The sequence below is a fragment of the Mustela putorius genome, unplaced genomic scaffold (genome assembly GCF_011764305.1).
Source record: "Mustela putorius furo isolate JIRA1106 unplaced genomic scaffold, ASM1176430v1.1 tig00000196_pilon_pilon_pilon, whole genome shotgun sequence".
Classification (NCBI taxonomy): domain Eukaryota; kingdom Metazoa; phylum Chordata; class Mammalia; order Carnivora; family Mustelidae; genus Mustela; species Mustela putorius.
Genome location: NW_025421310.1, coordinates 3,528,770 through 3,542,614, shown reverse-complemented (window position 1 = coordinate 3,542,614; position 13,845 = coordinate 3,528,770). Strand labels below are relative to the sequence as shown.

Sequence of the window (13,845 nt, the reverse complement as noted above, 5' to 3'; positions counted from 1 at the left end):
TTCAGGTCATGATCCCAGGGTTCTGGGATCAAGCCCCATATATAAATAAATAAATAAATTTATTATCTAAAATAAAATAAAATAAAATATTTTATTCATTTATTTGACACAGAAAGAGAGGGAGCACAATCAGGGGAAGCAGCAGGTAGAGGGAGAGGGAAAAGCAAGTTCCCCACGGAGGAGGGAGTCCAACGTGGGGGTTGATTCCAGAATCCTGGTTCATGACCTGAGCCGAAGGCAGAGCTTAACCAACTGAGCCACCCAGAAATCCCCAAAAAACTGACTCTTGATCAGCGATGCGTTCAGTGAAAGATCTTGATCAAAAGGGGGAAATGTGAAAATTGATAAAAAGAAAACCTCAGTAAAATGGAGTTGAGAGGCCAGAAGGGGAAGCTCTCACTCAGTACCACTGGAAGTCAAGACTTGCCAACCACAGAGGCCAAGGGAAGAGTCATCAATTACAGGACCCAACAGGAAGAGATGTACATTGCATCTCCTATAAGAAATCGACCACCCCCGCAGCTCTACCGAAGAGAAACCATCATTACTCTGAACTCTTGCTTTTTTCCAATGGACTTCTGTTCAAAACAATTCTTTCCAACTTGCTCCTTCTTCTCCACGGAACGGTTCTTTTCCTTTGTTGAACTAATCTGTGTTTTTTTTGTTTTGTTTTTAAGATTTTATTTATTCATTTGACAGAGAGAGGGAGATCACAAATAGGGAGAGAGGCAGGCAGGCAGGCTACCTGCCAAGCAGAGAGCCCAATGTGGGACTCGATCCCAGGACCCTGAGATTATGACCCAAGCTGAAGGCAGAGGCTTTAACCCACTGAGCCACCCAGGCGCCCTAGTCTGTGGTTTTTGTCATAGCTTACCTGTCCTGAATTTCAGTTCTCTGCTATTCTAGAATAAACTGATCTCTTTAGCGAAACAACTGATTTGTTTTTAAGTCAATGATATGAAACCATGTTAATTCCATACCCACTTAAGGCCAAGAGCAATTAGTCTTGATAGTCCTATGTTTTGCATTATATGGCCTGTAAGAATGTGTTGAACAATAGGCCTACCTGTGCATTATGAAACCTTCTTGTACATAGTGTCCTTTTTTTTTTTTTTTAAAAAAAAAAAGGTTTTTATTTTACAGAGAGATAGAGGGAGAGTACAAGTAGGCAGAGCAGCAGGCAGAGGGAAAGGGAGGAGCAGGCCCTCCACTGAGCAGGGAACCGGACACCAGGCTCTATCCCACGACACTGGCATCATGACCTGACTTGAAGGCAGTCACTCAACTAATTGAGCTACCCAGGAGCCCCATGGTGCCTTTTTAAAAATTACATGCACCTAAAGGTATACACATATGTTTTAAGTAAAAATTCTAACCATTGGGCGCCTGGGTGGCTCAGTGGGTTAAGCCGCTGCCTTCGGCTGGGGTCATGATCTCAGAGTCCTGGGATCGAGTCCCGCATGGGGCTCTCTGCTCAGCAGGGAACCTGCTTCCTCCTCTTTCTCTCTCTGCCTGCCTCTCTGCCTACTTGTGATGTCTCTCTGTCAAAAAAAAAAAAAAAAAAAATTCTAACCATCACCTATGATGCTACTATGATGCTATACCCCTGCTAAGAGGGTGTCCCTGACATCCTCCTACAGCAGTGTATGTGAGAACTTTGTGATGACGATGAATAAAAAGAATAACAGCTTGTATGTATTTAGCCCTAGGCCCTGTGTTAAGCACTTATCATCTCATTTCCCACGACATAGGTTGTACTATTTTCCCATTTTAGTCTTTAAATGGGGGGGGGTAGTCATGACTGTAAAGTTTTTCCAGCGAGATAAACACACCAGGCGAGGTAGGCACAAGGCAAGATTTATTAAACGCACTCTCTGGCGAAGTTTCAGGGCTCAGAAGAAGGGGAGCCAGGAAAGTTTCACTGGGAGGAGGTGGGTACCCTCGGGCGAGGTTCCGCAACTCTGGAAAGCAGAGTGGGGAAAGTCGCAAACGAGGCAGGGAGAAGGGGGCTTTTAAGGGGTCTCGAAGGGAGTTCAGGGGACTTTTGGCAAGTTTCCCTTATTTGGATTTTTCGCTTGCTTGTCGGGGTCCCATTGGTCCACTGGAGCCCGGAGCGGGGCTCTCAGATTCCCGCTTGTCAGGGTCCCATTGGTCCATGGGGGCCGAGGGCGGGGGGCAGGGGGCTGGGGGGAGGGGCGTGTTCCAGATTCCTGCTTGGGTCTTTGTTCTCCTGTTGGAGCTCAGGTTTTGTGGCGGGAACGTTCACCATCTTAAGTAGCCCTTACTTTCTGCCAGCCCAACAATGACTTTTTTTTTTTTTTTTAAGATTTTATTTATTTGACACAGAGAAAGAGCACAAGCAGGCGGAGCAGCAGGCAGAGGGAGAAGCAGGCTCTTCACGGAGCAGGGAGCCCAATGCGGGATAGATTCCAGAACCCTGGGATCATGATGTGAGCTGAAGATGGATGCTTAGCTTAACCGACTGAGCCACCCGGGTGCCGGGTCAAGACTTGTTTCAAGAGAGTTCGGGTTCTCAAGGTTAAACCAGGGCCCCGCCCGCAGTGTCTACTGTGTCGTAGGTTGGGTCAGAGAACTCTGATTCTCATTAAGTTCACAGGTGATGATGATACTGCCTGTCTGGGGCTTACATTTGAGGAATCAACGAATTAGGGAACATTTAATGATCCTACACAAAGGTCCCACAAGCGAGGCATTTTCATTATTCAATTTAAACCTCAGTCCCCAAAGCTCAGAGAGGTGAAGCAGGTCCCCCAGGATTAAAGACTGAACCGCGTGCAGGAGATCTCTGAGTAGGTGGCTTCGTCCCAGGTGACCACAGAAATATGGGTGCGTCCCCTTTAAGAGGAGCTTGGGCACTTCCGGACAGTATTCCTCCCTTATCTTTCTTCTCCTGTCTTTGCTGCCACCTGGAAAAACCCGGAAAAGGACCACTGCCTCGGTGGTGCAGTGTACCAACTACATTACCCAGAAATCTGTGCTCGCCGCATCGACGCCGCGCCTATGACTGCCCGGAAAAGATGCGTTGCCCGCCGCCCGGCTCGGCTGAGGAGGGACTTCCGGCGCCGCCATCGTGACGTCTTTTGCTTGTGCCGGCAGTATCCGGCCCGGTGGTAAAGGCTCCGGGACCCGGGCGGGTCTGCTTCCCACGCGGCTCTTCGGAACCGAGGAAGGAAGGACGATAATACGCGCCTTTGTTGCCCTCCATGAGCGCCGTCGTGGGGCCGGCTGCCTTGCGCGCAAGTGTCCCCTGGAGCTGCGCCCTTCCCGAGGCCTTCGCGTCCGCACTCTGTCCCCGTACGCCTCCGGCCGCGGCGCCCTAAGCCTGTGCGTACCTTCACTCAGGGGCGACGGGCTCGGAGGGCGGACCGAGGTCTCCCCGCCTCGTGGACCTCCGGGGTTCTGGCTGAGTCCGCAGGGCCTGCTCGGTTTGCCCGCTTCTCACGACCCGGTTCTGTTAGCGGGGTCCCGTGGCGGCCCTGGCGCTGATGGACGGGGCTCAGGTGAGCAGAGGGTTCCTCAGGCCTCACCGACTCGGATGTAGGGGGTGGCGTGTTCAAGGACCCTCCTCGCTTTGCCTTCAGCGCTTCCTTCTGTCGAGCGTGAAGGCGGCGAAGGGCGGTCACTTCCGGCAGGTATGTGGCGGGGTCCCTGGTGCCCGCGTGGATGGGGTGAGTTGTGCAAGAGTTTCCAAGGTGTAGGAGCCAACTGGCACAAATATTTGGGGTGGAGATGAATTCGGAGTGTCCCAGGAACCGGAGGTCCCTGTGACATCTGGTGAGGACACACAGCAGGTGGTCAGGCGTCGGGTCTGGAATGGCCACAGGAGGAGCTCGGCTTATGTTCTGATGGTAGTGGGAGCCATGGAAGATTCGGAACAAAGACGGAGGTGGCCTGGCTCAGGTGTTAACAGACTCCGTCTGGTTGCAGAGTGGAAAGTGGGGGGACGTTGGTCTGGGCAGGAAGACCAGAGTGGAGCTTACCTCAGTAGACCGGGTGAGAGTGTTAAATGGTGGGTGGACCAGAGTGGGGGCAGTGGAGCTTAGAGAAGTGTAGGAGTTTAGTATCTACTTTTAAAGTAGGGCCCAATAGGCGTTCTGATGAGACATAGTGATACTCCGGGACTCTTTACTTTTGCCTCTGTCTGCATTGGTTTTCTGGGCACCCGAAGCTGGGGGTGTGGGGGTGGGGGGTGGTCATTTCTAGCCCAGCGATCTGAATCCAGGCTGAGTGTTATGTAGAGAGGTTCCTACTTCTGGCAGCCAATTGGATGAGGACCGAGGGGTGTATTGGGCCCAGAACAGCGTTGTGCAAATGCTGGGAGGTAAGATTGAGTTGGGTGTCCTCAAGGAACTGCAGATCTTAGTTGTCTCTTGGGAGTAGGGTCAGAAGGCAGACAGGCATGGCAGGCTGAGGAGCTGGGCCTCATTCTGAGGGTGCTGAAAGGCATGGGAGATTTGGAGCAGTAGAGAGGTGACCTGACTCAGATTTTAATGGACCTCCTTCAGCTGCTCTCTGGCTGAGAACAGAGCCGTGGGTGTGAGGGGGCACCTGCTGCAGTAGTCTGTGAGTGTTGATGGTGACTGGCCCAGAGAGGTGGCTGAGGAGGGGAGACATGTTGGTGGATTTTGTATCTGTTTTGTAAGCAGGGTAACCAGATTTTCTGGTGTGAAGGGTGAATGAGAGAAAGGGATGAGTTTTGGGTGACCCTGCGGGTGGGGGGGTGTCTGGTTTTTTTATTTTGTTTTCCTTACTGGTTGAGTGATGGAAATGTCATCACCTGAGATAGGGAAGCTGGAAGCAGGAGTAATTGTCTGGGGTTCTGTTGGGAGGTAGGTTTTTCTCATGTTTAGTTTGAAAAGTCCCAGAAATTCCTTAGTTGACACATTGGGCTGGATGCAGGTTTTTCATACTGGCAGAGGTACTGGTTGCAGAAGTTGCAAAGGTGGTGGCCAGTATGTGGAAGGGGGTGGAGCTGTGGATTACATTTAGGAGGGAGTATCTCTAGGTCATGGCAGCAGTGCAGTTAATAACAAGAAAGTTGAAACTTGGGACCAAGGACTGGGTCTCTTGCTTAGGCGCTGGGTGACAGTGGTGCCTGTAACAAAGATAAAAGAGCACTCTCCCCGGGGTTGTGCCCTGTAGGTGCATATGTTGTGGGCCGGAAGACTGGTGGTCGTGATGGCGGTTCCAGCTGGGAAGAAGGGGTGGTTCAAAAAATGGTGTACGTGTTGGGAGAAGTGTGAACAGATGGCCTCAAGGTCGTGTCTGGGAGGCATGGTCTGGAGGACAGCAAGAGAACTGGCTAGCCAGAGAGTTGGTGCCCTTCCCGGCAGACCCATATCTTACACGGTATCTGTCTGCCCACCTGCCTGGCTCTGGGTGGCTCGCAGTGATCAGACAAGACAGGAGGGGAGAGCAGGCACTGGTGGCGCCAAAACCTGCTATCTCATGTGAGGTGGGAGGCCAAGAGGAGAGGCACCAGGGGTGGTTGTGTGAGTGGATCAACTGGGGGCCCCTGCTGCCTGTGAGCTCAACTGTCCCCCCTTGTGACAGGGCTGTGTGACCTTCGAGGATGTGTTCGTGTACTTCTCCCGGGAGGAGTGGGAGCTCCTTGAGGAAGCCCAGAGACTCCTGTATCGTGATGTGATGCTGGAGAACTTCACACTTGTGGCCTCGCTGGGTAAGTCCCTGCTTTGTCTATTGGTATATGGCAAATTACCCCGAAATTTACTGGCTTAAAACAGTAAACATTCATTGTTTGAGTATCGGGAACCTGGTCACAACTTACCTGGGCACTTTTTGCTAGACTCATGCCGTTTCAGTCAAGCTGCCAGCCAGGGCTCTGTTCTCATCTGAAGGCCAGCCAAGAAGAATCCACTTACAAATCCAGTCATGTGGTTGTTTGCAAGATTTAGTTTCTTGTGGTTTGTTGCACTGTGGGAATTAGTTCCTCTCTGGCTTGGCCAGTGGCCTCAGTTCCTTGTCATGTTGGCCTTTCTGTAGTGTAGCTCCTAATAGGGAGGCTGCCTTCCCTCTGAGCTAGTGAGTCAGAGCGAATGCCCAGAATGGAATCTGACCTTTTTCTAACCTGACCTTCAAAGTGACATCCCATTGTCCTTAGATATGGGTCAGGCAGTCCTGCCTACAGGCAGAGGAAGAGGCTTACACAAGGGCAGCAGAGCGGGAAGTGGACATTCTCGGGGCCATCTTAAAGGCTGCCTTTCACAGGTCCTCTTGTTCCCTCCAGTGTCCCCCGGTTTGGTTATTCCCTGTTCTCTAGAGCCAACTCAGTGACTCTTCTCCCTCCCTTCTTTGGTTCCCAGAGTAGGGAGGGCTGTGGGTGCCAGGGCTGTGCATGCCAGGGCTGGGATGTGTGCAGTGTCCCCTCGCCTGCAGGGCAGATCCAGCACTTTCTGCCCAAAGTCTGGCAGGAGTGGGTTTGGGGCTCGCGGCATTTTCGGTCTGTTCAACAGGTTCAGCGTGGCTTGTGCACTGCCTGGCCACGTAACTGTCTGGATCCATGGTGCTTCGGTGTCCCAGCTGCTGGCCCTTGTCACGTAGTTGACATTCCTGGGGCCTGAGCACTCTAGGAGTTACAGAAGCTGTCATGGTCATTGCTCATGAATGTCTCGGGCTGTTCTGCTTCGAGGTTCTTTTCTTTAACACTGAATTTTCTTCTCTGTGTGTGGGGTCTTCCTGGGCCATTCATCTGTCCTGTGTTTTCTTGACAACTTTACATCCTATGTAGTGGCCCAGTTGGAGAGGGTCAGAAAGCCCTTTGTGTCTGACATCACTCCAGCCGCAGGGAGAGAGACCCAGAGGGGCCTGGCCCAGCAGAATGGGAGCTGGAGGAGTGGTGCGTTAGTACTGGGTTCAGATCATACGTTCAGCCTACTTTGTGTTCACCGATGGTTTTTTGTTGTTGTTGTTGTTGTTGTTTTGTTTTGCCAAGGCCTATAGCGGTATTCCATTTCTGCCTTTCCTTCCCCATTCTTGGCACTTTGTCCACCTGTAATTCTCTTCTGTCTTCCATCTCTTGACTCTTTCCTCTCTTCTCTGGCTTCTGTGTCTCATTCATTCTTCTCTGCTCTGCAGCACCAGCTACTTAAATGTGCAAGGAGTTGTGCAGTGATCCTTACATAGTCCTTAAGAACCAGCTGCTTATTCACAGTCAGATTTTCCTGGGCCTGGACATGTCTTTCTGCGCAGAGCTCAGCTGGCACTGGCAGCCAAGGCCCTACTCCCTGGAGGAGTGATCCGGACTCCCCTCCTCTGTGTGCTGTGTGCCGTACCACCGTTGTCTCTACCCACCTATTCTCCTTACTGTGACCTTCAGAGCCCTGGTACTTCCAGTGGGCCTTTCCTTACCCTAATCCTGGCTCCCTGGTCCCACCAGCAAGCCAGTGCTCTCATTCTTCGGCATTTCACACACACGTAAGTGAGGGGGCTGCTGCTGTCCACTAAAGTCAATGTGTACCTCACCAGCATCTTCTTGCTTTCAGGTCGTTGGCGTGAAACAGATAATGAGGAGACTCTTTCTGAGCAGAGCATTTCTGTGGGAGTGTCGCAGCTCGGGACTCCCGAGTCGGGTGCATATATCCAGAAAGCCCACCCATGTGAGGTGTGTAACCCACTCTTAAAAGACATCTTGCACTTGGCTGAACACCAGGGATCACAGCCCTTGCAGAGACTGTACGCTCGTGGCCCATGTGGGAGAGGATTCTCGTTCAGTGCAGACTTTCACCAGCACCACAAGCGATACAGTGAAGAGGATCTCTTCAGAGTGGATGCTGGTGGGGCCTCACACAGGAAGAACTGTGCAGCCCACATGTTATGGAGACCCCTTACTTGCAAGGAGGAAGGGATGGACTTCCTGGACATCTCTGGTCTCTTCCATTGCCAGACCGCTGGCAGTGGGATGATTCCACACAACAGGACCGAGTTCATGGCAACTTTCCCACACAGCACCAGTCTTGGCCCACACCAGGGAGACCAGGATGGACTGGTGCTTTTCAGCTGCACTGAGAGTGCGAAGGGCTTCCTGAATACCTTTACTCTCCGTGACAACCAGGTAATTCGTACTGAAGTAAGACCCTGTAGATGCCAACCGTGTGGGAATCTCTCCAAGGAGAAATCAGCACTTATTAATCACAGGAAAGTTCACAGTGGAGAAATATCACATGTGTGTAAAGAGTGTGGGAAGGGTTTCATTCACTCGTCTCACTTAAAAATGCACCAGAAATTTCACGCTGGAAAAAGACATTACACATGCAGTGAGTGCGGGAAAGCCTTCAGTCGGAAAGACACACTTGTTCAGCACCAGAGAGTTCACACTGGAGAAAGGTCTTACGACTGCAGTGAGTGTGGAAAGGCCTACAGCAGAAGTTCCCACCTTGTTCAACACCAGAGAATTCACACTGGCGAAAGGCCTTATAAGTGCAGTGAGTGTGGAAAAGCCTTCAGCCGCAAAGACACACTTGTGCAGCACCAGAGATTTCACACGGGAGAGAGACCTTACGAGTGCAGCGAATGTGGGAAATTCTTTAGCCAGAGCTCCCACCTTATTGAGCACTGGCGGATTCACACTGGGGCAAGGCCTTACGAGTGCATTGAATGTGGAAAGTTCTTTAGCCATAACTCGAGCCTCATTAAACATCGGAGAGTGCACACAGGAGCAAGGTCCTACGTGTGCAGCAAATGTGGGAAAGCTTTCAGCTGCAAAGACACTCTTGTTCAGCACCAGATAATTCACACCGGCGCAAGGCCTTATGAGTGCAGCGAGTGTGGGAAAGCCTTCAGCCGTAAAGACACTCTTGTGCAACACCAGAAAATCCACACTGGAGAAAGGCCTTATGAGTGTGGTGAATGTGGGAAATTTTTTAGCCATAGTTCCAACCTTATTGTACACCAGAGAATTCACACTGGAGCGAAGCCTTATGAGTGCAGTGAATGCGGAAAATGCTTTAGCCACAATTCCAGCCTCATTCTACACCAGAGAGTTCACACTGGCGCAAGGCCTTATGTGTGCAGTGAATGTGGGAAAGCCTACATTAGTAGCTCCCACCTTGTTCAGCACAAGAAGGTTCACACTGGAGCAAGACCTTATGAATGCAGTGAATGTGGGAAATTCTTTAGCCGAAACTCTAGCCTCATTCTACATCAGCGGGTTCACACTGGGGAAAAGCCATACGTGTGCAGCGAATGTGGGAAAGCCTACAGTAGAAGTTCCCATCTTGTTCGGCACCAGAAAGTTCACACTGGAGAAAAGTCTTATGAGTGCGGCAGTTTTGGTGGTCCTTTAGCTACATCTCTTAAACTTGTTTAGTTCCAGAAAGCTCACAATAGAGAAAGGCCTTATGAATGTAGAAAATGTTCCATCTCCTTGTTCAGCCTGATAGGATTCACACCAGAGAAAATATCTGCAAGTACCCTTTGTGAGGGAACCAGCAGCCAGCAGGTGAGCCTCGTCCATTCGTACAGGTATCATGGGGACAGTCCCAGTCAGAACCGCATAGATGGGAAGCTTTCGTGAGGCGCTTTGTACTTTCTGAACCATCCAGGGCTCTTGACAGAGTTCTGTCACCACCAGTGCCTGTGGCGGAAGCCATCCAGTTGCTCCCAGCTGTCCAAGGTCCCACAGTGTGTTGTCAGTCACTCCTGTTCTCTGGAGTGAATCATGAGTGTTCTGAGCCCAGTGAGGCCCTCACTTCCTCCTCCATAACTGGATTCTGAGTGGACATGATCCTGCTCTTGCCAGAAGGATCTGAACTGGAGTCTGCTGGGATTTCCAGACAAGATTTCTCTTCATGAACAAGGTTGACTGTAAATATAACCACCACAAACTCATTTGTCTTCTTCTAAGTCACTCAACTTTAGAACTGCTTGTCTCATGCTGGTCTGATCTGTGCAGTGACACAGGCCTGCTGTGGCAGTCTTTACCATTGTGTGTGTGGTGGGGTCTGTTTGCTGTGTGTAGTGGATTAAGAAAAAGTTGGGTTCTTCCACCGTGAAGGGAAGAGCGCCTCTTGTCTGCACCAACTTCTTGTGCCTCAGAAGGGTTAGCAGGATGGCAGAGAACAGCTCTCAGTCTAGCTAGCCTAATTTGTATTGTGCTCAAGGCTTGCTAGAAAAAAGCAAAGCACTTTGTGTGCCTCAGCATATGGTCTGGAAGGCAAGATTTCCTGGGAGTCCAGAGTTCATTTCTGAGGAGGGCATAGTTGGTGTGAAGATCTCCAGTGCTTCTGGAAACATGAATTGGGTCTCTTGTTCCTAGGGAATGTCCCATATTCCCCAGCACTTCTGAGGGATTTCTGTTTCCTAGATCTGCATAGGAGCCAGTCCCTGATGTCCAGAATCCCCTAGGCAAGTGTCACTGACTGGAAGGCCCATAGGGCAAGGCGGGGCTCATAATTGGTACAGAAACACTGAGATAGTGGAGTGAGGCTGAATGTGGCCAATGAGAGGCTATGTGTCTCTTGTAGCAGAGGCATCTGCAGATGTCCCTGTGATTTTTGTGGGATGAGAATGTAGAAATTCTCTGGACCCTCAGACATCTGTATCTCCTGTGGCCAGGACCACTTTCAGTGTTGAAAGGTTTGTGGATTCCTGTATCTGCCTGGGCTGTTGGTGTTGAGGCCATCACTACACAGTCAGGAACCTCAGCATGGACAAAAGAGAGATCCAAGGGTAGGGCTTCTCTGACCCAGCTAGCATTGCTAGTGACCGGAGAGGACGTGGATTGCATTGCTCTCTGGTTTTTGCTGACATTCAGGCGGGGTTCATCCTCCTAAATTGGGAGAGGGATGTGGGAGAACGAAGACAGTTGGCAGATGGGACTTTCTAAGAGCGATGGTAAATAGGGACTTGATGGGTAACACTTAGTTCTCAAAAACATCATTGCAGTGTGATTGACATGAAATGAACTGCACACATGAAAGTGTGAAATGTGCCATGTTTCAGCATGTGTATATGCCTGTGAAACCATAATCACAGTGAACATAATGAATGTATTCGACACAACCAAAAGCTTCCTTGTGTCCCTTTATAATGCTTTTATCTCAGTCTTTCTAATACCCTTTCCCATAATTCATGAACAACAAGCATTTTCTAGAATTTTTGTGTGGACAGAATCATTCAGTATATACACTGGGGGGAGTGGGGGCTGTAGCCCTTCTCACCGTCCATAGCAGTTTAGAGATGACTGCGTCTCATTGCCTGTCTCCGTAGGCCGTTCACTTGTGCTGTGGAGGGTTTCTCCGTTGTATGCAGAGGCCACTCCTGTTTCTCGTCCGTTCAGCTGTCAGTGGATGCTTGGGTTGTTCCTGGTGTCGGACTGTTCCAAAGAAAGCTGCTCTGAAGATCTCTGTGCAAGTTACCACTTGATAACATGTCGCTATATGAATGTGCCAGTTTGTCTCTCTTTTCACCCACTGAGGGACGTCCTGGCTGCTTCCAAGTTTGGCACTTAGGAGTAAACCTGCAGTGTACATTGTGTGTAGGTTTTGTGTGGATTTAAGTTTTCATCTCTTGGGTTCTAGCCAAGGAGTGTGATTACTGGATTATGTAATAAGAGTATGTTTAGATTTGTAAGAAACTTTTTTTTAAAAGATTTTATTTATTTGAGAGAGAGTGCACAGTGGGGGGAAGGGCAGAGGGAGAAGCAGACCCCCCCACTGAGCAGGAAGCCTGATGTGGTCTTGACTCCAGGACCCTGGCTTCCTGACGTGAGTTGAAGGTAGATGCTTAACCAACTGAGCCACCCTGGTGCCCCTGTAAGAAACTGTCTTGCACAGTGGCAGTACATTTCACATTCCCACCAGCAGTGAATGAGAGTCTCTGTTGCTCCCCATCCACATCAGCATTTGGTTGGTGTCAGTGTTTTGGAATTCGGCCATTGTGATAGGTGTGTAATGGTAAGCCATTGTTGCTTTATTTTTTTTTTTTATTATTTTTTTTTTTGCCATTGTTGCTTTAATTTGAAATTCCCTAACGGCAAACGAGTATCATTTTTGTATTCATATTTCATATCAAACTGTCTTTTGCAGAGCAGAATTTTAATTTTAGTCAAGTTCAAATCACCCAGTTTTTCTCAAGGATTGTATTTGGTGTTGTATATAAAGCATTGCCAAATCCAAGGTCATCTGTATTTTGTTCAACGTTACTGTCTAGGTGTTCTGTAGTTTTGTGTTTTGCATTTAGGTCTGTTATCCATTTTGAGAAAATATTTGTGCAAGTATAAATTCTATATCTAGATCATATTTTTAAAAAGATTTGGGGCGCCTGGGTGGCTCAGTGGGGTAAAGCCTCTGCCTTCAGCTCAGGTCGTGATCCCAGGGTCCTGGGATCGAGCCTCGTGTCGGGCTCTCTGCTCACCGGGGAGCCTGCTTTCTCCTCTCTCTTGGCCTGCCTCTCTGACTACTTGTAATCTCTGTCAAATAAATAAATAAAAATCTTAAAAAAAAAAAAGATTTTATTTATCTGAGAGAATACACAAGCCAGGAGAGGAGCAGAGGAAAAGGGAGAAGCAGACTCTCCGATGAGCAGGGCACCCGATGTGGGGCTCAATCCCAGGACCCTGAGATAATGACCTGTGACAAAGGCAGGTGCTTACCCCTTAATCTACTGAGCCTTCCAGGTGCTCCTAGATCAGTTTTTTTTTTAAACATGAGGATGTTCACTAGTTCAAGCACCATTTGGTGAAAAAACTATCTCTACTGAATTGCCTTTACTCCTTTGTCAACAGCCAGTTGCCTGTTTCTGCTGATCTGTTCTTAGACTCTGTTCCAGACTTTTCCATCAATTGAAATAATCCTGTGGGTATGGGGTGGGCTTTGGTTGGGGGTGATAATATGGTATAACCCATTAGTTGATCTTCAGATGTAAAACTAATCTTGCATTTCCTGGGACAAATCCCACTTGGTCATGATTTGTGCTCCTTTGTGTGTGTTGCCAAGTCAGTTTTCTGATACTTTTTTAGGGTGAGTAGTGTCTTTATTCCTGTTTTTGTTAACTTGTTTTCTTTGCCTACCTCACATTTTGTCAATTTTGTTGATCTTTTTGAAAGAACTAATTTTTAAGTTCATGGTTTTTTTAGTTGCAGCATGATTGGCGTACAATATATAAGTCTCAGGTGTACAACCAGCTTCAGTATTCGTGTACATGACAGAATGGTCACCACAGTGGTTAGCATACCAGAAATGGTGTTGTTACGGTATTACTGAGCTGCTCTGCCCATGACATCCCTGTGCCTTATTTCACAATGGGAAGATCGTCTCTCTTGGTCCTCTTTGGCTTTTTCATCTACGCCCATCCCCCTTCCCTTGAGCAACCATCCTTCTCTGTATCTGTGAGGCTGTTTCTATTTCATTTGTTCTTTTTTTTTTTTTTTTTTTTTGCATTTTAGCTTCCACACGTAAGTGAAGTTGTACGGTATTTGTCTTTGTGTGATTTATTTCACTTAGCATCATACTGTCTGGGTCCATCCACGTCTCAAATGGCAGTATTTCATTCTTTTTTATAGCTGAGTCATAAACCACTGTGTGTGTGTGTGTGTGTGTGTGTGTGTGTATGGCTAGGTAGATAGATAGTTAGAGAGAACTAAATAGATATGTAACTCCACACACATACCACACCTTTATCCATCTGCTTATCATTGGACATCCCAGTTGCGTCCATGTCGTGGCTGTTGTAATGTTGTGATGACATAGGCACACATACGGCTTTTTGGATATATGTTTTTGAATGTGTCCTTGGTGCTTCACTTTCTTCAGATAAATGCCTAGAAGTGGGATTTCCAGATCATTTCATATAGTTTCATATGTTTTC

At 48.8% G+C, this 13,845-nt stretch overlaps 1 protein-coding gene across 1 annotated transcript; it reads left to right on the top strand.

Annotated features, from left to right (window-relative positions):
- Positions 1 to 3,074: 3,074 nt before the first annotated feature.
- On the top strand, positions 3,075 to 11,133 carry ZNF304 (zinc finger protein 304). The gene is made up of 3 exons (XM_004776892.3): positions 3,075 to 3,521; positions 5,575 to 5,701; positions 7,524 to 11,133. Exons 1-3 carry the CDS (start codon positions 3,507 to 3,509, stop codon positions 9,344 to 9,346), a joined length of 1,965 nt encoding a protein of 654 aa, XP_004776949.1. The 5' UTR covers positions 3,075 to 3,506; the 3' UTR covers positions 9,347 to 11,133.
- Positions 11,134 to 13,845: the final 2,712 nt, after the last annotated feature.